This window comes from Manis javanica, chromosome 16 (genome assembly GCF_040802235.1).
Source record: "Manis javanica isolate MJ-LG chromosome 16, MJ_LKY, whole genome shotgun sequence".
In the NCBI taxonomy this organism is placed as follows: Eukaryota; Metazoa; Chordata; class Mammalia; order Pholidota; family Manidae; genus Manis; species Manis javanica.
Genome location: NC_133171.1, coordinates 47,241,864 through 47,267,382, shown reverse-complemented (window position 1 = coordinate 47,267,382; position 25,519 = coordinate 47,241,864). Strand labels below are relative to the sequence as shown.

Sequence of the window (25,519 nt, the reverse complement as noted above, 5' to 3'; positions counted from 1 at the left end):
TTTCCAGCACTACCTGCATTTATATCATGTCACTTTCTCCCTGGGTTGTACCTGGCTTAATCAGTACTGATGTGAGGGATACCGATCCCAGGTTGGTGTGTTTGAGCATGTCCCACTCTAGTCTCCCAGAGTAGTTAGGTCATGTGGTGCTCAGGATTCAGGAAGGGCTCAGTCACATCAATTCAACATTGCCGCCCCTTCCCTAACTTCTGTGTCCTAGGAGAGACAGACACCATGTGCTGCCTCGTGCTGTGTATTTGCCCCTTGAACAGTCATCAGCCCCACAGCTAAAAGTAATACTGATTGGCTGCTGAGCCATACATTTTAGCTTCTGCAGGTTGGTAAAGATGAGGCAGGGATTGTACACATTTTATTTGGGCTCCTCTAGAAAATCTTTGCTTCGGTTATCTGCTTACACGAAAACATGCCCTTTTGTGCCAGCCCAGGAGGGAGGGCAGTGGTGTGTGACAGTGACATCCAGAGAGGGCAGATGACTTGTCCAGGGTCATGCAGAGAGTCAGTGGCACCAAAGCCCATAGCTCCTGTTTGCTGCTTCAGCATCCCTCTCCCTGCACCATATTCAGAGTCAGTACCCATTTTTCCTCATCTCTCTACTTGGTCTTTAGCCATTTGTGAAGGAGGATGGTTTGAAAAATTGCATCTAGATATATCAACAAGTTCTACTCAGACCATGGCTGCCTCCTCCCGGAAGGCCCCCAGGACTCCTGCAGTCCCCTCTTCCCTCCCCATGTCCGCAGCATCCATGTGCTCTTGTGCCAGCCCTGGAGGGGGGGCAGTGTTGTGTGGCAGTGACAAGGGGAAGGCACTGTTAACTGCCTGGTAGGGAAGTGCTGCTCGCCCAGATGAGGGAGCAGTGATAGACCAGGGACCTGTACACCGCAAAGTTAGTGCCAGCCTCCTTTCCTGGTAGAGAGCCGTCCACAGGAGGTGAAGTCCAAGCTGTGCATTTTGCAGATTCCTGGGCTGTGTGACAGGCTTCTTCCTGGTTTGTAGGGGACAGCTGATGCCACAGGGTGAGACTGAAGGATGGAGAAATAAATTCCCCTTCGTGCCCAAAGGAAGCCTTGCAAACCCTCCCACAACCAAAAATCAACATTAACCCAGGCCAGGGAGCAGTGGGGCCTAGAAGGAACAAGAGTGAGCCAGGCACTCTTTGGATCAAGATTTTGACACCAGTCGCCATCTTTGGCAGAACTTGTCCCCAGTAACTGGGTGACTGGATTATAAAATACCCACTGGCTTTAAGTAAAAGACTAGTCAGAAAGCATTTAGCACAACAACACTGCTATAAAGGAGACCACAAACCATGAGCCCATGTCCTGGAGAACTGCCCTTGGCTTCTGCCTCCTTTTGGGAGTTGGAGGGAGGGCTAGCATAGGAATCCCAGGAGAATCCAAATAAACTCCTTTGGCAGACCTGAGGGGAAGGTTTGGCAAAAACCTAGGCCAAGTCATTTGGCAAGTTGTGTATACAGTCTCTGAATGGTGACCCTACGTCGGAAAAAGGAAAATCTTTCTGCTTTTTCTTCCTCAAACAAGCAGTGGTGGTCTGGCGAGAGCAGGGTGTTACCCTGCGGAATTGTAAGCAAACAAGTCCTGCCGAGACCTTGGCCAGAGTCAACTTCCTCTCTCTCTCTGGCTCAAAGGAGGGTCCTTTCAGACAGATATCCTCCTTGCAGACTGTGCTGTGTCTCCTGGTGACCCTGGGGGTGCAGAGGGAGGGGAGAGAGACTTTGATGCACTAGAACAGGGGTCAGCAAACTATGGCTCCGGCCAAACCCAGCCCACACTTACTCTTGTACAGCCTGTGAGCTCCAAAGGGTTTTTACGTTTTTAAATGGTTGAGGAGAAATCAAAAGAAGAGCAGTGATATTTCTTCACAAGTGAAAACTATATAAAATTGTAATTTCAGTACCCATAAATAAAGTGGCATTGGAACACAGCCACACCCATTCATATACCTATACTGCATGTGTCTATACATGCTGCAACTACAGAGTTGTGACACAGAGTGCACGGCCCATAGAGCACAAAATTTTACTAGCTGGCCCTGTACAGAAACACCCCTGTGCTAAAACATCCATGTAGAGCCTTATTATCTACAACATTCCATGAATCTGGTGCTTTAGGGCACTGCACCCTCACCAGAAAATAGTCAGTTCCATCCCTCAGTCCATGTTAGAAGCCAAGTGCTGGGAACCTGGGGCTGCAGTGCTTCAGGTCGAATTTGCCTGGTTCAGTGTTTCAGTCCAGGTAGCATTTATCACACATCGGCTGTGTTCTGGGGACCAGCAATGGGGCCCTGCATTGGAATAACTGGATAGCTCTTGGGCAAATGGCATAGAAGCAGGCAGGACATTTGAGGGTAATGTTTCAGTGGGGGGAATGAAGAATAGGCATTGATTTGTTGAGCCCACTCTGGAATCCTAGTTTTGCTCTAAGGAAAGAATTGAGCAAAGAAATGTGAAATGAATAGTTCTGATAATTAGTTCATGAATGAGAAAGCTCCTGGTGCCAATTAGCCAATAGGAAATGTTATACAAAATGAGCAAAGCAGTTACCTTATTAGAACAATAATAAAGACTTAAATCCTGAGTTGGTATTGTAACAGTCCTATGAGATTGACTAATTCACCAAGAAGAACGGTTTCCAGATTTTAAATGATATGTTTAAAATAGCCTTTGACAAGATGCTGAACCATGGGCCTGGCATGCTGCCATCTATATAAGAGGGGTGAGGGTATGTATAAGCATTCTTGTACATGCATAAAATGTCTCTGAACATACAAGAACCTGAATGATTGGCCCCAGAAGAGCACTGGGTGCTGGAGATGAGGTAGGAGGAAAACTTTACAGGTATACCCTTTTTTTTTTTTGGTATCATTAATCTACAATTACATGAGGAATATTATGTTTACTAGACTTCCCCCATCACCAAGTTCCCCCCACATACCCCATTACAGTCACTGTCCATCAGTATAGTAAGATGTTGTAGAATCACTACTTATCTTCTCTGTGTTCTACAGCCCTCCCTGTGCCCCCCTCCCACATTATACATGCTAATCATAATGCCCCGTTTCTTCCCCCCCTCCTTATCCCTTCCTTTCCACCCATCCTCCCCAGTCCCTTTCCCTTTGGTAACTGTTAGTCCATTCTTGGGTTCTGTGATTCTGCTGCTGTTTTGTTCCTTCAGTTTTCCTTTGTTCTTATACTCCACATATGAGTGAAATCATTTGATACTTGTCTTTCTCCACCTGGCTTATTTCACTGAGCATAATACCCTCTAGCTCCATCCATGTTGTTGCAAATGGTAGGATCTGTTTTCTTCTTATGGCTGAGTAATATTCCATTGTGTATATGTACCACATCTTCTTTATCCATTCATCTACTGATGGACAATTAGGTTGCTTCCATTTCTTGGCTATTGTAAATAGTGCTATGATAAACAGAGGGGTGCATATGTCTTTTTCAAACTGGGCTCCTGCGTTCTTAGGGTAAATTCCTAGGAGTGGAATTCCTGGGTCAAACAGTATTTCTATTTTGAGTTTTTTGAGGAACCTCCATACTGCTTTCCACAATGGTTGAACTAATTTACATTCCCACCAGCAGTGTAGGAGGGTTCCCCTTTCTCCACATCCTCACAACATTTGTTGTTTGTCTTTTGGCTGGTGGCGATCCTTACTGGTGTGAGGTGATATCTCATTATGGTTTTAATTTGCATTTCTCTGATGACTAGTGATGTGGAGCATCTTTTCAGGTGTCTGTTGGCCATCTGAATTTCTTTGGAGAACTATCCAGCTCCTCTGAACATTTTTTGACTGGATTATTTGCTTTTTGTTTGTTGAGGTACGTGAGCTCTTTATATATTTTGGGTGTCAACCCTTTATCGGCTCTGTCATTTATGAATATATTCTCCCATACTGTAAGATGCCTTTTTGCTCTATTGGTAGTATCCTTTGCTGTACAGAAGCTTTTCAGTTTAATGTAGTCCCACTTGTTCATTTCAGGTATACCCATTTTTAAAAACTTTGCACTGCCTTTTCACTTCATTTTCAAGCATTTTATTCAGGAAATTTTTCATTCTTTATATACTCCTTGACTCCTTTTGAATTTTGTGAATATACTACTCATTCCAAAAATATATTAAGTTAATGTAAAATAATAGCACATAGTTTTGCCATTACCTCCTGTGTCTTCCCAGGGAAGTTATTTTCCCTCTCTTTCTTTCAATATTTGATTCTTGATTGCCTGGTACTATAAGCCATGCACTGTTCTGGGCCTGGCGTTTAATGGTTTAATGTCTCCGGACCTCCACTTTGTCATCTGTACTGCAAGGAGACTAGACTACCTCTAAAGCAATCTTCAACTTGAGAGGGCATCAGACTCAACAGGAGGGCTCATTAAAACACAGACTGCTGGGTCTCACCCTCCGAATTTCTGATTCATTAGGCCTGGGTGGAGCCCAAGAATTAGTGTTTATAAAATAAAGTTCCTAGGTGAAGCTCTGGCCCAGGACCCACACTTTGGAACCCCACCTCTGATTTTCTAAGGTTCTGTGCGTGTCAATAAAACTGCAATCCTGAAGATAATACAGATTCCTGTATCTCAGAACACAAAGTAATCCCTCTCACCAGCAGTTTGGGAATACGTAACAAAGCAGACACATCAACAGAAGTAAAATTAGCTTCCATTCCACCCACAGGGAACATGGTGGAGGGCCGTGAAATCAGATCATGGTCAGGGCCTGGTGACTTTGAATAAGTAATTCTTCCTTTGGGAGATGACTTGGTGCAAGGCTTTCCCAGAAGGTTAAGAGATGAGGTTTAAGCCAGGTAGGGCATTCTGAAATCGCCAGGCCTAATTAATGCCCACAGGATAACACTGCTAGATATCATGTTGAAGCCCCCGGAATTTATCCCTACCTTACAAATTCAACCTCATCATCAGCGAGTTCCTTTCAAGGACATGGTGCCCAAGGACCCCCACACCTGACTTCATGCCTTTGTGTAGCCGTTCCCTCAGCTAGAATACTTTTCCAGGGCCTCCCACCTCTTTAAACCCTGGTTGTCCCTCAGAACCTAGGTGAAATCCAACTATTGTCCATGAGAACTTAGCCACTCAGCCTGCACTGATGATCTTTTTCTGCCTATGTTAGGTCGGTGGGACACTTGATCATCGTTGTTTCTTTTGTTCATTGACTGATTCATTTGACAAATATTACCCCTCCTTCAACAAATTCTTATTGGTTGGCCCTCAATGTGCTAGGCATTATGATAGGTTTTGGGAATAGAATCATGAAAACAGACACGTTCCCTTTTCGAATAGAGAAAGATCCATTGATCAGGTAATTGCCCTGGTGGAAGTACAATCACAGACTGAGAACAGTGGCCCAAAGGAAAAGAGCGTGGATTTATGAGAACATACAAGAAATGACCCTGATGGAGACACAGGGGTTGGGGTCAGGGTAAATATTCCCAGGGAAGAGGAAAGGGGTGAAGAACAAGGCGAATAAGGCTGCACTGTGAAAATAGGGACAAACTGTGAGGAGCCCTGTCAGCCTTGTTAATGACTTTGACTTAATGAAAGGATGCCATCAAAGGGTTTTAAAAGGGATAATGGGATCAGAGTTTTGTTTTGGAAAGTTCATTCTGCTGCCACTGTCTGGAGAAAGGACACAATTGAAAGCAGGGAGACGAATTGAAAGGCTTTGGAATAGTCCAGAGACAGATAAGGGGTCTCAGACTAGGGTGATAGTAGGAGGACCAGAGAAAAATGGTTGGACTTAAGAAAATATCAGGAGGTAAATGAATAGGTTGTGTGGTTAGTTATGGGAGAGAGGGAGGAGTTGAGGGTGTGACTTGGGAGGAGCGTCCATTTGGGGAAGATGATGTGGAGTCTGCCTTTGAACATGGAATCGGTGCTGTGGAGTAGGCAGCTGCTGAACTGGGGGTGGTCACGGGCAGGCAGGAAAGTACGTGTGGTGAGAGAGGATGTCAAGGGGGAGAGCACAGGTGAGAAAAGGAGGGTCTCTCTTCACACTGGGCCAGAAGCCCCTAAAGGATGCTTTGAGGAAGCGAGTCAGTTCCCACTGGCAGCATGGAGAATGTTTCTCTCAGTTCTTCCCCTCTCTGTGCTCAGTATGATCCATGTTCAGGTCTTCGTTATGTCTCACCTGGATGCAGCAAGAGCTTACTGACCCATTGCTTCTCAGAATTTAATGTGCACACAGATTGCTTGGGGGTCTTGATAAAATGCAGATTTTGATTTAGTAGCTCTGAGCTGAAGCCTGAGATTCTTAACTTCTCACGAGCTTCCGGGTGATACGGACCACATTTCCAGCAAAGAAGGGAGTTGGTCCCCTTGCCTGTGAAACGTAGTGCCCTCACAGCCTTGTGCCTCTGCTCAGAAGCCGTCGGTGGCCGTTCATGGCCCACCACATAACTGCACATTTGGGGTCTGCTCCGGCCATCTTTGGCCAACCTTCGTTTCCCTCCACTGCTTCCCTTCATTCACGCTTCATTCCACCAAACCAAATCCTTCACTCGGAATTTGTCCCATCTCGTCTTATCATTCAGAAAGGGACAGAGACCACCTAGGCTAGCTCCAAGTTGGCAGGGGTCTACTGCAGTGGTCTCCAAACTTTCCTGTTGAAAATCCCCCATAAAAGGATTTTATAGACCTAATTATCCCCTCACACATTTTTTAGTTTACATCTACATTTTCTTATCATACATTTGCAGAAGATGCAATTTCTAGTGTATTATAAACATTGATATTTTTAAGCAAAACTATTACATCACTGTTTTAAATTTATCCAGTGGAATCTAAACATCATAGGAATTTGATGCCCACAGTCATCCATTTTAAAAATGCATGAGCACGCTCTTCATTAAAAATCAGTGTCCCTTTTCCTCTTTGAAATTTTATTTCTGTTTCAGTTCCCCCAAGGAATTTTATCCTAATGTAATATGTGTAATCTGTTTTTATGCTTAAAATGCTTTCATTTGTTTCCCTACATAATTCTCTGAAACAATTTTATATGAAGTTGAAACTTTCTTAATTTCCTAAAATCATAAAACTCTAAGTATTAAATTTTTCTTTTGGTTTGAGTTGCCTTACAATTATTAATAGTATGCAATTGATCAAGACAGCATAAATGTGTGACTAATTTAGATAAATAACTAATAAACATAAAAACAAAAATTATATTGAAAATGCATCTCTTAGTGAGATGGTGATGCTGGATGTCTTCTCAAAGTAACTTTTTGTAGGGATGTACTACGTACACACCTGTATGTGCCCAGGTCAGAGTGTATAGCTTGACTTACTGTGGAGTGACCATACCCAGGCAGTTATCAGCCAGGGCCAGAAATGAAATATTGCCGGTGCTGGGTTATTTCTCACTTTGTTTATATATCCATGGAAGGATATTTATTGCAGGAGCTATGAGACAAGGATCAGCATCCATTGTGTCCATTTTTCATTTATAAGCTATAAGCCCTGAAAACGTCATTCCCATGAACTAATAGAGATACAAGCTTTGTTAAAGCATGGTCAATCAGTTTTTGATCTGCTTCTAAGTTGTATGCCAAAAATCACATAGTGAGCTATCACTAACCATTATCTTTTAATTACTTCTATTAGGCCTTCCCAATAAAAAAAAAAGCTTGCAAAGATCTACTACTCATTTATTAGAATTGCTTGCTTTCTCAATTACTGAGAGTACACTTGTACGGTGGCTGGGTAGGGGCTGGGGTGGAGGGTCTTCCTGGGGCAGAAAACCCAGTTAAGATTTGGGATGGGATGGGTAAGCAGTTTGCCTTTCTTTTATAAAGGAGGAGGCAATATGTAATAGGACAGCCTGCACCTCTATCACCAGTCAGTTCTAGAAAAGAGTGTCCCCAGAAGTTGAGGACCTGAAAGTTCAGTCTCTTAAAACTTGGCATGTGTAATGCTTGGAAAGCTTTCATGTATTCCCAGGGGCTTTGTATACCCCAGAGAATCTGTATGACTCAAACCAGACTAGACCAGTCTCTCCAAAGGTCTGAGTTCATGATTCTGAGAGGGAATCTGACTGACCCGGCCTATTTTTTTGTGCCAGGCCACATCATAGGTTTCTGGCCTGGTGGTCAGTGCTATGCACAGATGTTTCCCTGAGCAGCGACCACAAAGAAGCAGCGAAGTATGGTGACCTAATAGGCAAACTAATGTGTTTCAAACTCTTTGAAACTTTCTCCAGTTCTGTTCTTCTGCTGGAAGTAAGTTCTCCAGTCTCTGAGTTCTCGTATCTGTTATTTTTACCTTTCTATCACAGGCATCTTTTTCCTCCTTGTACTATACTTACTCATGTGAGCATCACCTTTTCTAACTGTAAGCTCCTCAAGAGCTGGGCTTGTCTTCTTCATTTCCTAGCATTGTGCCTTACACACTTAGTAGTTGTCTAATAAGTATTGAGCAGATAAGTTGATTAATGAATGTCTTAAACTTCTTCATATCCCTTACAGGTCCTAGAATAGTGCTGGGCTTTCAATAGAAGGATCCCAGAGGAATGGATGAATTAAGCAGTGAGCAAAACAATTAATTAACAGGTCAATGAACTAATGAGCCATTGAGCAATGGCTGGCACCTAAGAGTTCACATCTCATGAGGGTCAAGATCTGCAGAATCAGCATAAAGGGTGTGGAGTATATGAAAGTACCTATTCCTAATTGAGTCCCTTGTTTTGTATTTATTTCTATAACTAGTCATGGTAGATATAACTGCTCACCACAGCTCATCCAGGTAAATCCTTTCCTGTCCTTTGCATCTTGTCTTGCAGGTGTGAACAGCATCTCTTCACCACGGTGGTGTTCGGTTGGTACCTGAGCCCCAGTGGGGATGTAAAACCCCCTGCTCTGCACATGAGTGGTGCAGGCCAGCAGGAACACCTGGCTCCAGCCACAGTCACAGACATGTCAACCATGGAATAGAGTGGACACATTCTCTCAGGTTCTCAGGGTTTCAGTCCTTCTGGGTTTGTTTCATTGACCTTTTTTTATGGTTTTTGTGGCTGGACATACACAATCAACGCAGGCACCATGGGAGATCAGCAACTGTACAAGACCAACCACATGGCTCACAGTGGTGAGAACCTTTTCTACCAACAGCCAGCACTTGGCATCCATGGAGGGCTGAACCACAACTATGGGAATACAGTCCCAGGAGCTGGAATGGATGCCCCCCAGGCATCACCCATCTCCCCCCACTTCCCTCAAGATACTCGGGATGGTCTAGGCTTGCCTATTGGCTCCAAGAACCTTGGCCAAGTGGATACCTCGAGGCAGGGAGGATGGGGAGGCCATGCAGGGCCCGGAAACCATGCCCAGCTACGTGGCAGCTTGACCAACTCAAACATGATGTGGGGGACACCAGCCCAGGCTGAGCCCACTGATGGCTACCAATATACCTACTCCCAGGCCAGTGAGATCCGGACCCAGAAACTCACCAGTGGTGTCCTGCACAAGCTAGACTCTTTCACCCAGGTGTTTGCCAACCAGAACCTGCGAATTCAGGTCAACAATATGGCGCAGGTGCTGCACACCCAGTCAGCGGTGATGGATGGGGCCCCTGACAGTGCGCTCCGCCAGCTGCTGTCCCAGAAGCCCGTGGAGCCCCCAGCACCAGCCATGCCTTCCCGCTTCCAGCAGGTGCCCCAGCAACCTCACGCGGGCTTCACCGGCGGGCTGTCCAAACCAGCTGTTCAGGTCGGGCAGCACCCTGGCCAAGGGCACCTGTACTATGAGTACCAGCAGCCCCTAGCCCAAATGCCGACACAAGGAGGGCAGGCCCTGCAGGCTCCGCAGGTGCTGTCCCCACACCTGCAGCAGGCACAGCACCAATATTACCCACAGCAGCAGGCTGGCCCACAGCACCTGGCCCTGCAGGAAGCGCAGTCGCAGCCACCGCGGCAGGGTGCCCTGCAGATCCCTCAGTACTACCAGCCCCAGACCATGATGCAGCACCTGCCAGAGCCCCAGCAGCCACAGATGCACCTGCAGCCGCCTTACCATAGGGACCCGCACCAGTACACCCCGGAGCAGGCGCACGCCATGCAGCTGATCCAGCTGGGCTCCGTGCCCCAGTACTACTACCAGGATCCCCAGCAGCCCTACAGCCACCCCCTGTACCAGCAAAGCCACCTGGCTGCACACCAGCAGCGTGAGGACAGTCAGCCCAAGACCTACCCAACTGACAGGCAGACCCAGACCATGCTGAGCTCCCACACAGATCTGGGGCCTCCTGATCCAGGAATGGGAGACACAGTGAGCTCGGATCTGACCCGGGTTGGCAGCGCCCTCCCCCATCGGCCGCTCCTGTCCCCCAGTGGGATCCACCTCAACAACTTGGGGCCTCAGCACCAGCAGCTGTCTCCCAGTGCCATGTGGCCCCAGGTATTCCCATAGCACAAGTGTCTCTTGGTATCTCGGTGTGCTCCAAGGCCAGCCAGTCTGTGCACTGCCAGGCCTCTCTCCAATCCCCTCCATGCTTTTGTTCCTACTCATTCCACAAACATTAACCTATGTGTGCCAGACTCTGTGTGTGCTAGATACTTGGGGTACAAAGTCAAATGGATTCAGTCCTTTGCCCATAGAGCTTATAATTTCACTAAGGAGTTGGCCAGAACACCCTATCAGGTCCTGAATGATGTAGGTAATGATCAAGGCCTGAGCGAAGTGCCCAAGGACCACGCAGTGGTGTCTGTCCCCCTCAACCTGTGTCGTTAGGGAATTCCCTGTGATGTAGTTCTCCCTTTGGGAAGGAGACCACACTATAATAGCATTTCTCAAAGTATATTGTTCAGAACAGGAGTTCCATCGGATGTTTAATGGATATTGTTGGGGGAAAAATGGGTTCTGTGGATAAGTAAATTTGGGGTTTCTTAAAGTAAAACAGGTTGCAATGCTATAGTATTTCTCAGAGCCTTTCATATGCTAATGTATGCTGAATCTCCCAAGGGTGTACCTCATGTAGTTGCAGGCATAAAAACCTTGGCTGCCCATAGAATCCAGGCAGGTAAAGAGAATATGTAAAGTGGCCTGGTATGAGTGGTGGTGACTGTGGTGGGCTCAAAAGCAAATGCCCCATCTAATGGGATTCTTATTCAGGATGTTTAAAAACAGTCTAGCCAAACAAAACATTCCAGATTCAGCCATGGGCCATGGTTATTAACCCTGGACTGTTTCCCAGAGGTATTTGACCACAAAATAGCCTACTATGTGCTAGGCACTGTTCATACCTTGGCATGATCCAAGTGCTGCACTTCTTTGACAACAGGGTCAGGGTAGGAGGGAACCTTCTGGAGCTGGAGAGAGGGACTGATAGAGCTTGAAATCCAAAGGTGAACTCCTCTGAACCCCGATTGTTTGGGACTCAGGCCCAGTAATAACTGAGAGCCTTTGTGAACATGAGATGACATGCCCAAGGCTGAGAAAAAACTCCAGCAAGAGGTCTCCTGGCATGATGCTGTGTTCTGCTGTCTGTCTGAGTCTTGCAGGACTGGAGCCCGTCTGTGCACAGGGGGTGGAAAACAGGACAAGGTGGGGGATTGAGTCCTGGTGGGCTTGTGGCTGGCAGTAGTTCCCAGAGTGGGGTGTAGTCCCAAGTCAGGAAGCAGTCAAGGGAAAGGAGTCTTGGGTATGGAGGTGCGAGGGAGAGAGCAGACATCAGTTAGAAGTATGGGCCCTGGGGTTCCTGCCACTCAAGGACTCCTCCTGCCAAAAACACCTTTTTTTTGTCTTTCTTCTTTGTTCCTGTGTCCTGCATGGCTCAAAATTAGATGCACCTACCTGATGGCAGAGCCCAGCCAGGGTCCCCTGAGTCAAGGTAGGATGGATTTGAGGAGGCCTGTTGGCATTTTGGGAGACTGGGAGATTTTTCTGGGTTGTCTCAAGGTTCACTTCCAAATTCAAAGTCAATTCTCAAAGAAATATATAAAAATAGTAATAGCAGCTTTTGTGTTTGAGCATTTACTGTGTGCTAGGCACTCTAAAATACTTATCATAAAGTAACCCAATGAGGGTATGATTCCATGTGCCTCGCATGTAGCAAGCACTCTACCATCATTAGCTATTATTACTGTTAATTTTACAGATGAGAAAACTGAGGCTCAGAGAGCACTTCAAGTAAGTAGCAATGCTGGGAATGACTCCAAAGCCTCTGTTCTGCCCACTGTCCATTTAGTCAGTGAGTACTGAGTACCTACCATGAACTGAGCTTTGAGAATACAGCAGTGAATATACAGGCTTGTTCCCTCCCCTCCTGGGCATGGTAAATAATGAAAGACTTAGCCAGCACCTGATAAACTGCTAAGATGTGCAGTATAGAAACTAAACCAGAGGACTTAGATGACAGGTCCCTAAGGGAAGGCTTCTGGAAGAGGTGGGCCCGAGCTGACCTGAGGGAGTAAGAAACCAGAAACACCCAGCACCTGAAGGCCTGGGATGAAGAGGGACATTTTGTTCAACTCGTGCATGAATTTGAGCATGCTCTTTCCCATTCTTGAGCCTCAGTTTTCCATCTGTAAATTGGGCTTAGTTCTCCAAGGGTTCGAGGTGGTACAAGTGGACCATGGACATGGGAGCACTTAGTGAATAAAAAGGGTTTGTTGTCGGGTATGAAATCTTGTGATAAATCACTGTTCTGCTTCCTCATCATTCGCATCCTTTCCATTTGGCCCTACCCTTGAGCAGTGGCCAACCAAAAGGAGTGTTTGGGGAGCAGTTTGATGCCAAGAACAAGCTGACATGTTCCATCTGCCTGAAGGAGTTCAAGAGCCTGCCTGCCCTGAATGGCCATATGCGGTCCCACGGGGGAATGAGGGCCTCCCCCGGCCTCAAGCAGGTTAGCAGGAGCCAGCCCCACTCCTTCCCGGGCCATCTGCTTCTTGCTTTGCTTTGCTGACATCAGACAGAGTCATGTGAACCCCAAACAGGCACTTAGTGAGATACAGCCCTTTCCTTCCAGGAGTGCTTGAGCTTTGACAGTGGGAGCCAGCCAGGTCAAACAGTCCCCACCTCCTCTGGCTTCAGGAACAATGGTCAGAAACAGAGGTGCCAGAAATCCTTTTAGGGGATCCCAGCCACATCACCTCCCAGAGAGGACAGCAATGTACAGTTGACCCTTGAACAATTCCAGAAGCTAGAGGGGCAAACCCCCCATGCAGGAGAAAATCCACATACAACTTTTGACTCCCCAAAACTTAGCCTGCTGTTAACCAGATGCCTTACTGATAACATAGTTGATTAACACATATTTTGTATGTTAAATGTATTATATACCGTATTCTTACAATAAACTAAGCTAGAGAAAAGAAAAAGTTTTTTCAGATTGTTGGAAATCTCCAAAAACTTCCAATAGAGTCATTGAAAAAAAATCTATATATAAGTAGACCCAAGCAATTCAAATCCACGTTGCTCCAAGGGTCAAGTGCAGATGCAATATGATTTTTCACTTCTGCTTGAAGCACCCAGGACCAGGGTTACTTGGGCCTTCCAGACCCGTAGTTAATGGCCAGAAAAAGCTAATGTGACCATCAGGCTCTCAGCCAGCATTTTTCTGTTCACCAGGATAGTTGTGTTAGACTCTAGCATTTGAAGATCTTTAAATACCCTCAGGATTACCCAGGTAGGATATCCATGTGGTGAGATAAACATGCAGCTTTAGAGTTGTATTAATATTCAAAGAAGTTTCCAGTTCTCAGAATATTGTTGACCTAAATTTAAGGCTATGGGATTAACCCTGGACACCAAAATTTGGGATTACCCAGGTCCCTCTACCTCCTGACCATGTGAGACAAAAGAGCTTTGTCTTCCATTTGACAGATAAATAAACTGAGACCTATAGAACTAAAAGGTCCTACACAAAAGCTTTTTCTTCTTCATTACAAGTCCATATCCTTTCTTTTAAAGCAATAACAAACACAAAAAAAAATTTTTTTGGTATTTGTTTTAATGTCCAAGTGATACATGGTCAGGATCTTTCAAATACAGAAAATAGAGTGCATGGCCTTGTTCACTGCCAGCTGGCACCACGTGAGCTGAGGGACTCAGGGTTGCAGGAAGGAAACCACCCCGCAGTGTTCTCTGTCACCCACGCATGATGTCCTGGAACCTTTCGGGAAAAGCAGAGTGTGTCCCCCCTCATGAAAGCTGCTCTCAGCCCAGGATCAAAACCTCTATTGTCTGTGTAGGAGGAAGGAGAGAAGGCCCTGCCGCCTCAGCCCCAGCCGCCACTGCCTCCGCCGCCGCCGCCACCGCAGCTCCCTCCCGAGGCAGAAAGCCTCACACCTATGGTCATGCCCGTGTCTGTCCCTGTCAAGCTTCTCCCGCCCAAGCCCAGCTCTCAGGGCTTCGCCAGCAGCGCCGTTGCTGCCCCCTCCGCCAGAGACAAGCCAGCCAGCTCGATGTCGGACGACGAGATGCCCGTGCTCGTGAGGATGACCCTCTCTCCCCCACACTCACCCCAAGGGGCTGCCCCCCACATGCCTGCTGTGAGTTGCTGCTCTGCCCTGCCTGCCTGGGGTGGGAACATCCCTTTGCTTTCTTGGAGATGGGGACAGCTCTTCTGGGGTCCCTGGCCTGGGCTCAGACATGACTTGGCCTCTCAGGGCTGAGTTGCTATGGCAGCCTTGGGGAATCCCATCTTCGTCTATACTGCTTGCTCCATTAGAGGACCAGCAGTTCCTCTAACCAGGCTGATGGTCTGGGTTAGATTCTGAGAGAAGGTATATCCAGATTACAACAGAGATGATAACTCAGTTGATAATCACAGTTATTAAAATATGGAAGTGTTGTCCCAGATAATAAATAGCTGTTGCCTGGGGCTCTGGCCCCTCCCCCAGGATTTCTGGACCTCCGCAAATCCACCAACTATCGCTGTAACTCCTGGCACAGCAGGCCTTCCAGGCCACAGCCCTGGCATCCATTCTGATGGTCAGCCTTACCAGATGCTGAGTATTTTCAGTATCACACCTGCGTAAAGACCCTTGGAGGACCTGATTCATTAAGGTTCCCAAAGTAATCCCACTGAGAGACATGCACCCCCAATCTCAGGAAAGCAAAGAGATTCATGTTTTTCAATCACTGTGAAGTTCTTCTTTTTCTCAAATTCCAAGTGCTTCACTCCAGCAGCTTAGCTTGGTGCTGGGATAGAGGCTGACTCTCTCTCTCTTTCCTCGGTGTGGCTCTTTCTCTCTCCTTCCCCACCCATGAGACTCACTACATCAGATTTGTCTCCTCCCCGCAAACTGGTATGCTGGGTCCTATTTGTCCTTACAAAACAGTTGGCTGCTGGGATTCCAGAAGGCCTGAGTGTGGGCATTAGCCAGAATAGGAGTAGGGAAGATGATTAAGAGAACTGGAAAAGTTCAGAGAGAGCCTTTTTGGTTCTCAGTGTAATGTCAAGGCCTCAGAAGACAGACTAATAGAGAACCTCTGGGGGCTCCTAAGCTAGAGGATTCTCATAGGCTGGCAGGACTTGGGGGCCAGCAATAGGCAGAGAAATGAAAAAACATTAGCCTAGCACCTTCTTTGCCTAGAGAAGTTCCCCTGATTTGGTGGGAAAGTCTCAGCCTGAAGCTGGAGACACTAAGGCACCCAGTCACAGTGGGCACGGCCCCAGGCAGCACCCCCGCCCCAATATAAGCCAGTGAGAGAAAGACCAGGGCAGAGGAGAAATGGTGGACCCAGGGTGTGGCTGGAGGGGAATGCCCCTGGAGAGCTAAAATAATCAGGGACTGGGGAGAAGCAAGCAGGTTTGCTGTTTGCTCAGATCATCATGAGGGGATCATCATCATTCTGAGCTAAGTTTTGAGGGCAGAAGTGAACTTGGCTTTGTGAAAAGGGTGAAAGACATTATAAGTTAGGAGATAAGCCAAAGTGGAAGCATGTAGGTGCGATTGAGTAAATCTGAGCAAGGTCCTGACATTTGATACAAAGAAATTTAAGTGTCCAGGGAAGAGCCCTGAGTTCTAACCCACTCTGCTCCAAACTAGTTGGGGCACAGGCAGCAAAGACCCTCCCTGTCTACGAGCCTCGGGTTCTCTGACTTTTGAGGGGGTTGGATTCACCATTGGTTTTCACCCTTGTTTCTGGTGGGGGTGGGGGGGTGGCTTTTAAGACCTCTTAGTGCTTGGCCCCGCTTCTAGAGTAGCTTAGTGGGGGTGGAACACTGTAAATGCTTCCTCTGAAGTGACATCAAGGTCTGACATTCTGGGTGGCGTCCCTGGCCCAGGGTCCCAGGCCTTGCCTGGGGGATAAGAACATCTGGGTTTAGAGCCGGAGTAACAGGCTCATGTAGAAGGAGTCCAAAGGGACCTTCGCTGTGATCAGTGGTCTGGATTCAGGTGCAGGGTCGAAGTCAGGTGTGGTCCACGTGTGTTCCGAGGACCTCATAAGTTACCCTGGAACAGGATGTAAAGTTTCAGGATTGCTTCCCTAGTTGGGAGCTGTGGGCTTTCTCCCTGCATTCTCCGCAGCCCTGTCTGTGCACCTCAGCCTGTGGTGGTGAGAAGCCCTCTGGTGGGAAGAGGAAGCAAGCTGGGGCACTCTGGGCTAAGGAGAGCCCCCTGGGGGTGAGCTGGGAGCCCGAGGGCCCTCTGCCTCTTCTCCTTTCCCCATCTCTCTGCTTCTCTAGACTCCCCTGCTAGGGGCTGGGATGATACCTTGCAAGTCAGTGAAGCTGAGGCGGAAACAGGAAGGGGCAGCCTGAAGAGCTGAGGGCTGGCTGGGGCAGGTCCCATAGCCTGGAGCTGCTGGTCATGTGACTGGGCACTTCCCATCACCCCCTGCTGCCTCCTGCAGGCTCGGGATTGCCAGGCACTGCGCCTGTGAGAGACACTGGCCTGCAGGGCCTAGGACGGTACCTCAGACTGCCCAGACTTCCCCGCAGGTTATCTCTACTGCCTCTCCAGCCACACCCAGTCTCGTTTTTCTGGGCTCATGCTGGCACACAACTCAAGTCTGTTTCTGTTTGGCTTTGGCATACCCTGCTCATCTATTTACGTGCATATGTTTACTTATTAGTATATATGTTACATGTATCCATGAGGCAGATCTTACTTCCAGACTATGCTTGGGTCAGCTGCCATAAAATAAACTAACACTGCTGACAGGAAGCCAGTCAAGGAGAAGGGCTTGCTTCCAATGAGCCTCCCGTGCTAGGTGCAGCGGTGATGGGTTGTGAGGGGGAGGTGAAACAGATCCATTTCTTAGGAGAGCACATGAAAAGGGCCTTAAACGTCGCAGATGGCTCTCGCTCAGCCCGAAAGTTAGCTCAGAGGAGAGCCCAGTGTGGGTCACTGGCCCTGGGAGCCTTGGCTAGGCCTGAGCCCCTCTTCCTGCCCCACAGCCTCTGCCCAAGTTCCCTGAATAGATTATTCTGCCCCCTTCTCAGAACTTGAGTTATCTGTCCCTGGTGTCTCTCCCCAGGGAGCAGGGGGGATTAAAGGGCCCGCTCAGCTGGAGTCCACCCACCAGATGGGAACGCAGCGATAGGCAACAAAGAATGTGAATTTATTCCTTCTTGCCCACCCACTGTTCTACCCCCCACCCCCACCCCCCATCTCTCTTCAGACATTAGGGTTTTCCTTCAAAACCAAAATTTTATCCTCATCAAGCCACCAACCCTTTGAGATGGACGTGGCCGTTTTTTAAGGCAGAGGACGCTCGGGTCAGACAAGCGGAGGGGCCTCCCCACTCGAACAGAAGCTCCCCTCCGCTCAGCCTGTGGAGAAGGCCTGTGGGGAAAGCCTAGGTATGTAGACCGGATCATTCTTCGCTTTTAGGAAATTCCCAAGAAGCACCCGGCGGGCGTGGCCAAGGCCGAGGATCCCTTCAAGGCCCTGCCGGAGAAGAAGTTCCGGCACCGGCCCGAGCCGCTCTTCATCCCGCCGCCGCCCTCCTACACCCCGCACCCCGCCGCCTCGCACTCGGGCGCCACCCTGTACCAGAGCCAGCTGCGCTCCCCGCGCGTCCTCGGGGACCACCTGCTCCTGGACCCCGGCCACGAGCTGCCCCCCTACACGCCGCCACCCATGCTGAGCCCGGTGCGCCAGGGCTCGGGGCTCTTCAGCAACGTGCTCCTCCCCGGGCACGGCCCCGGCGGCCACGCACAGCTGCCCCTGACGCCCCTGACGCCGACGCCGCGCGTGCTGCTGTGCCGCTCCAGTGAGTCCGCCCCGCGGCCCCCGACGGCTGGGAGCCGCCCAGGGAGGGCGGCCTTTCTTCAGTCATCCATGCCCCAAACCCCACAGACCCTTGTGGCGAGTCTATATTCCAGGCACTGTGGGTGCCGGAAGCACTTAGAAGGAGAACGGTCTCCTCAGTACTTATCCTCAAGGGAGTCGCCAGCACATACAGCCGTAGGGTGCACGGGGTCTTGGGGATAAGGAAGCAGTTGAAGGGTGCGCACACCGCTGAGACTGCTGTGGTAACTGTAAGACACCCAAAGTCAGCGTACTAAGTAGATGAGGTATTACTGCAAGACCAGGCCCCCGCTTTACCGTGTGGTGTAACGATCGAGTGTGGAGAGGCCTGTGGCCCTGATCCCATTCTGGAGAGGACAGTTTCAGAGAAACAGTGCAGCTTAGCAGACCAGAGTGGGGCAGCTGGCTTCCGATGAGAAAAGTGGGTGACCTATGTGAGAAATGGGTGACCCTGAGGCATTTAGCAGCCCCTCCACCCAGCTCCTGGGAGACTGCTGGGGGTAACTCTAGCATGGGTTGGGTAGGAGAGGAGCCCTGTTACAACTAGTTAGGTATTGGTTTGGTTTCTTCTACTCTCCCTGTTGACCAGTGACCTCTGGCTTTTTGTGTTTCAGGCAGCATCGATGGCAGTAGCATGACAGTCACCCCTGGGCCTGGAGAGCAGACTGTTGATGTTGAACCGTAAGAAAAAGCCAGTTATTCTCTAGAGTAGAAGTTTCAGCTGAGGATGAGGAGCTTTGAGAAGTGTAGTCAGTACTTACGAGGTTACAGTGGCCATTGAAGGAGAAGTTACAGAAATTATAGGATCGTGATTTTTCTTCAGTACTATTGTTTCCCCATAATTGTCCATGTTTTAAGGCCTTTGCCAAAGAGTAAATTCATAGTAAAAGCATGATGCCCTATATTCAGAGGACCTAGTGTCCCCATCTTGGGCTCCGTGGGCCAGTTTAGTTGTGGCCGCATGCTTTCACATCCTCGGGGACATTGAGGCATCTCTCTCAGGGTGCCCAGCTGTCTAGGAGGCTCCATCCAAGTGCCCTTGCTTCTCCATCCCCTCTCTAAGATTCTTGGCTTGTTGAGTACTTGAGTTGTGGTGAGAAGTATAATGGAAGAGAAAGGTGGTTATTTTCATGGATAAGTACAGAAGAGGCCAGCTAGTAGAGTGGTGAATAGTTTTGAGTCAGGAATCAGAAAACCAGAGTTGCAGCACCATTTTGTCATTTGATTTTGACCAAGTTCACCTTCTTAGGCTTTAGTTAACTTACCTATTAAGTGGAAATAACTGTCACTCCCTTGTTAATATCACAGGTCCTTGTGAGGCTCAGATGGATAAGTTACATGAAGGTAGTCTGAAAGGGGTAAAAATGAAGAGCATGTGGTATTTGTCCCATATCTCTGTTTAAACGGGCCCACTGGCCGTGCTCTGGGCCACTGCTCCCTTGGAATCAGTGCCCCCCCTCTCCCAGTCACAAGGAGTTATGAAGCCCCAGAATTCTCCCTTGCTGCTCAGAGGGCCCTCCCCAGCTTTAAAGCTGTTCCTTATCCCAGTGAAAAGGCCACACCTCGAATCTTAGGATCACACTGTGAGGAAATGCCCCTGTATTCTTCTTGCAGAAGGAACTGGTTTCCTTCTTTTTCAAGTTCCTGACAGTTGCCCTTGGCCTCAAATTGAAGACCACACTGTTGTTTTGCTTCTTGTTATTAAAGACGTATCAACATTGGCTGGAGATTCCAAGCAGAGATCCCGGAACTCCAGGATGTTTCTGCCCTGGCCCAGGACACACACAAGGCCACACTCGTATGGAAGCCCTGGCCGGAGCTGGAGAACCATGACTTCCAGCAAAGAGGTATTGGCACATGGAAAGAACTGAGTGGGAAAGGCTTGGTTCTCTCACAGGGGTCTCAGGCTCCAGGATCAGTGTGTTTTTTCCATGATACTGAGCTCTCTCTGATATAGTGGCTTCTAATTATTCCCAACAGTGGAGAATCTCCTGAATTTGTGCTGTTCTAGTGCATTGCCCGGTGGAGGGACCAATTCTGAATTTGCTTTGCACTCTCTCTTCGAGGCCAAAGGTGACATGATGGTAAGGAACCATGAAAAGTAATTTTCATGTTCTTCATGTCATAATTCTGAAAGTATTTTCCCCAAGTTTCCACATTGTCCTCTACAGTCAACTCATAAGATGATGACTAGTCAATATGCCTCCATGTTCCTTAACTAGTAGGTCAGGTTTAAAAGCCTACAGGAAAACTGCCAGTTGGACTTAAGTTTGTAAATCTGTTTCTAAATAATACTTACAGGTCCACCTGTCTTGGGAAATCTTTCCTTACAGCAGACTTAGTAATTCACATCAGAAAACCAGTCTCCAGCGATGGAGGTAAAAGGCCTTACTGAGCTTGGTCTAAAATAGCCTATTTTCTGCCGATTGAACCTACATGGCAATCAGCCAAAGTTTTGATATTCATAGAATTTTTTTCTCGCCTAACCAAATTGAAGTTGAGTGTTTGCTCTGCACCAAATGGTGCCATTCTTCCGCCTTTGACATAGTGCTTTAATGTCCCCAAACCAGAACATGGGTGCCATTTTCCTATCAGAACTGACCATTTGCCACTCACCTTGGACACCTGGTGAGAGCATTTCAATCACTAACATATTTTCTGTTGTAAATACATGATTCTAGAACCAGATCTAGCCTCCTGCTTTTTCATTTTATGAAAATGTGAAAGTAAATGAATGTCCCAGCACTACCTTCTCATGAGATTATTGATACCCTTCAAGGATTTTCTAGAATGTTGAAGAACTCTAACTCTCCTTAACTCTTTAAGATCAGTGTTGCAGAGGAGCAATTCTTGAATTCTTAATGTGTGCACAAATCCTTGGGGAATCAAGTTCTTCCTCAGCAGTCCTGGAGGAGGGGCCCAAGGCTCTGCATTTCTTAGCAGCCCCCCAGAGGATGCCCTTGCAGCTGGGCCATGGACCACACTGCAGTTGCTCCACCCCTAAATCACACTGCTCAATCCCACAAGTACCATTTTTTTAAAAACTTCAGTGAGGCTGAAGGAGGCATCTTTGAAAGGGTTATTTAGCTCGGCGCTCTGGAAGGACAGTGTGTCATGCAGCTATTACTAAGGCAGCTGTTTATGTTCAGTTGTAATGAAATGTGATTTTTCTGCAAAAACATTTACAACCCCCCGCCCCCCCCCACTCATTTCTTCAAGAGCCCTTCCCCAGAGAGTCAGCCTCCATTCAGAGGAGCCACCACCGTTTCTCAGGCTAGGGCCCTCACCAAGGAAAGATTGGGGTCTTGGCTGCCACCTTTTTCTCTGATATGACCAATGAGCTGCAGGCATGAGCTGGGGGTAGGGGGTGGGGGGTGGGAGTGGGTATTAGAATGGTGAGTCCCATGGGAGCTGACCAGAAAGGAAACCCCAATTAGGGCAGTCTCCCTCCAGTGCCCCCCAACCCCAGGCTCTGCAATGCTGACTCCATTTCCCTGTTAAGTAGATGCCCTTTCTAAGCCACATAGACCCATTACTGACTCTCACCTTTTCTCTCCCTGTATCTGTAGGCTGCTCTGGAAATGCTGCTGCTTCAGAAGCCAGTCAGATTAAAATGTCATCCTTTAGCAAATTACCATTATGCCGGTAGGTTGCTGGGAGCCCTTTGCCCCATTGCTTTCTGAAAGCAGAATGTATGTTCAGCTGTGTCATTTTTTAGTAATAGATTGTGCCAGTTCTGTCCAAATCACAAGAAGGCCTTGTGATCTCAAGCTGGGGGGCAGTTGTGTCTGTTCACTGGGTGCTGTTGGGCATTTGTATGGGCTCTTCATGGATGCACCAAGAGCTGGTTGATCGTGGATGCTGCCTGCATGGGTGGCAGTGAGACTGGTGCATTAGGAGAAAGAGCCACAGAGGGTACAGCACAGAGGCAACAGCACTCAGCAACCCCTCAGACTTGGAGTCAGTAGACAAGGATTAAAATCTTGCCTGCATCCCTTGGCCTTCTGGTGTCCTTGGTTTCCTTACCTGTAAAATGGGGCTCATACTCCATGCTTTGCAGCGTTTCTGTGAAGATTAGAGAGAGGATATGTAGCCCAGTGCCTAGCAGTCTAGGCACTGTCTAGTTATTATCATTACTCATTTATTGAACAATTATTGAGCACTTAAGGTATACATAAACTATGCTAAGTACTAACATGAAATAGTGACTGTTACAGACATAGACAGAGACCCACCTCATTCAGTTTTCAGTCTGAGGAGGCAGTTATTAAACAACAGATCACACTGGTGGCAGAAGAAAGACACCTACACATACACATGTACATACACATACATATGAGCATGACTTACGAGGGTGTGGATTAGCAGTGGCATCACCAATAAGAGGGAAGGAGAAAACACCTTTGAGAGTTGAATGTAGTGAGAATCATGAAGAGAAAACAAAATGGGTTGGGAAGCCTGAGGTGACAGATGCAGGTGATGTCAACATTTTATTTCCATTAACTGGTAAACCCTTCCATTCTGAGGGTCTTCATGAACCTGGCTGGGTTCTCTATTTCAGAATGTACTGAATCCTCTAACACCTCCTGATTGTTAGTCACTTGAAGGTTTTTTTGGTTTCTTGAGTAGACCTGGCATAGGTAGGTGCTAAATAGTTTCGTGGCTTGGGGACCTGGTAATACCTTTCTAGCCATTGGTCCAGGTGCCCAGATATAACCTCAGGTGAGGCTGCCCTGCAATACTGAGTACTTTCAGTGGGTTCCCTGTCCCCGCCACCCGTTGCCCCACGTAACGTGCTCCCATGAGATGGCCTTCCTGTCTGTCATGACAGGGTGGAGAGGCCTCTGAAGCCACTCATCTGAGCACAGCAAGCCCAGGATATCTGCCTGCAGATTACTTTTAGCACACTGGCCTCTTCTGGAGCTAAGCAAGCACAAAATGCACACATAGGATAAGAAATCCATCATTTTGACCAATGGACCAATAGAGCCATTTTCTTATTACTGTCTCCGTCACTTTCTGCTTGGTGTCTGCCTGAGCATGGGTAGAAAGATGTGGGAGTTCTTCCTAATCTGCCATGGCAACAATTCAATCATCTTTTAATTCTGAGTGTCATCTGCTGCCCATTAAACCTTGACACGCTGTCCAGCCTTCTGGAGCCTGGCTCAGGCCTCTTTGCATAGTGGAAGAGACAGTTGGTTGACAAGCAGGTGCTTCCCAACCACGTGCTGCAGCCGCCCTTGACCCTCCAGGTGACTGGGGTAGCCGGCACCTCTGGGCTGGTTAGCTCCAGCTGTGAGCAACCTCATCTGAGACCCAGATCCCCTCTAGTTCTTCCCAGTGTGCCAAGCAAGTTTTTTTTTCTTTTTTTCAAATATGTGTGTTATGACATAAAAAGGGTTGGAAAGCTATGGACTAGTAGCCACCCCCAGGCCCAAACAAAACAAAACAAAAATAAAATAATACTAAGAACTTTGGAATTAGAAGGCCCTAAACTCTGCTAAAATTAATTGATCTTTTGGGGTTGGGGGCTCTTAGATAATCCCTGCCCGCTGCCCCCATAGGCAAACCAGGAAGCACGCTCTTGCTTCCGGAAATCATTTTGACCCTTAAAGACAGGAGAGGTGGAGCTGAGGTGTGAAGGGCTGGTGTCCTCCTAGCTGTATGTCCCCAAGAAAAGGGTGCTCACCTACATCCGCCAGTCGTTTACCTTCTCCAGGAAGTGATCACAGACTGGGCCTCAGAGAATCTTCTAGAATTAGGAGAAAAACAGCAGAGGTTACTGGTCTCTCAAGTCTGACCTGACTCTATCCCCTTGATAGTTCCCTTCTAGGCCACAGAGGAGCCCAGAGAGCTACCTCCATTACATGCCCTAACTACTAGCCACTACCTTCTCCCACCAGTCAATTTGGGGTATCAATGAATCCCATCCCTGTGGCCCCATCCTGCCTTGGCCTTTGTGCCAACCCCACTGGCTTGCTCTCCAGAAGGACTGTCTGTGAGCTCAGGTAAGCCTTACTGGGACATTGTCTTCTGGTTCTCCTTTGGCTACAAGCTCTGTGGTTGTGGCCAGTGTCACCCCACCCTGACTCCCAGGCCTGAAATCGCACTCTAGGCTCCTGGTTATCTAGAAAGAGCGGTGAGGTCTCCCAGGCCTGGGCTCCAGAGGGCAGGCAGAAAGCCTGATCTTAGGGAGCAGGGATGCAAGTTCAGGGGAGATAGAGGCCTGTGAAAATTACTGCCCTTACTTTACTCACAAGTTCCCATCCCATCCCAAGCAGTTTAGTGAAAAAAAGGAAAAGTGGCCAATGCGGGGGCCCAGGAGGGACACCCACACTGGGTCGGCAGCTCACCTGCATCTGGAGGCTGCTTGCCAAGACCCGAGGAGCCCCATGCAAGATCCTCAGAGGCAGGTGCCACTGCAGTGGCTCCTGGCACTCTGATCTCTGCCAAGGTGCACGGTCCAGCCTTCTCTCGGCACCCTCCACCCGTGTGTGGGTAGCAGCTATTGGCAGTGGCTTCCACACAGTTGGATTGGGTGGAGAAGGCTTGGTGTGGGGGAGTCCGGTTGTGATTTAACGGCTGTACAGCATCCTGGTTTTCTGTTAAAACTGGTTGCTCCTGCAGACAGGCGTGGAGTGGAGGGGTGTCAGGCCCTGGGCCTCTCAGCAATGGTTCAACAGAATCTCCTGTCATCTCCCACCACAGCCCAAGCATTCACCAGTCCTGAGCCTTGACCTGACTCTGGAGATGGGGGAGACCTGACAGAAATAGCCATTCAGTTGGGGGAGGCCTGGTCCCTCTCTTGGAAGCTGCCCCAGTTTGATGAGGAGGCAGAAATAAATACTCAAGAGAATACTCTGCAAGAAACACAGCTGTGATGTCATTTTTCAAACATTCTTCGACCATGTCTATAGCTAGAGAGTGGCCCCCTCAAGGGCAGGAGCTGAGTTAGCACCCTCGTGCTTCGCCTGACATAACCCTTAAAAAGAAAAGGGTCAGTGGATGAGCTCCAGTTCTGGGTTCAGATGGAAGCCTCCCTTCCTTTTGCCTCCAAAGGGAACTTCAGTAGCAGTGTGCTTCGCCCTACACCCCTAAAAAAATGGTTCTGCCTTCATCTGCTGTGAAAAACCTCTCATGGAAATGACGATCTGGTTTAAAACAGTCCTCCTTTTCCTAAAGTGAACATGTCTTTCTTGCGTAATTGCAATAACAGTGCCAATAAAAGTTTTCATCATCTTGAAGGAAAGGCAGAAAGG

General features: G+C 48.2%; 1 protein-coding gene across 26 annotated transcripts in view; it reads left to right on the top strand.

Annotated features, from left to right (window-relative positions):
• TRERF1 (transcriptional regulating factor 1) overlaps window positions 1-25,519 on the top strand; it is a 186,536-nt gene that overhangs the window by 136,755 nt on the left and 24,262 nt on the right. For 18 of the 26 annotated variants that reach the window (XM_037005603.2, XM_073225126.1, XM_037005599.2 and 15 more), the window contains 9 exons: window positions 8,838-10,449; window positions 11,835-11,881; window positions 12,748-12,898; window positions 14,247-14,546; window positions 17,841-18,222; window positions 18,875-18,941; window positions 19,968-20,107; window positions 20,241-20,344; window positions 21,830-21,905. In XM_037005603.2, the coding sequence (XP_036861498.2) occupies window positions 9,097-10,449; window positions 11,835-11,881; window positions 12,748-12,898; window positions 14,247-14,546; window positions 17,841-18,222; window positions 18,875-18,941; window positions 19,968-20,107; window positions 20,241-20,344; window positions 21,830-21,905 (2,620 nt within the window). In that variant the 5' untranslated portion in view covers window positions 8,838-9,096. The remainder of the gene's footprint in view (window positions 1-8,837; window positions 10,450-11,834; window positions 11,882-12,747; window positions 12,899-14,246; window positions 14,547-17,840; window positions 18,223-18,874; window positions 18,942-19,967; window positions 20,108-20,240; window positions 20,345-21,829; window positions 21,906-25,519) is intronic. The other 8 variants (XM_073225135.1, XM_073225139.1, XM_073225137.1 and 5 more) reach the window with 4 other exon arrangements.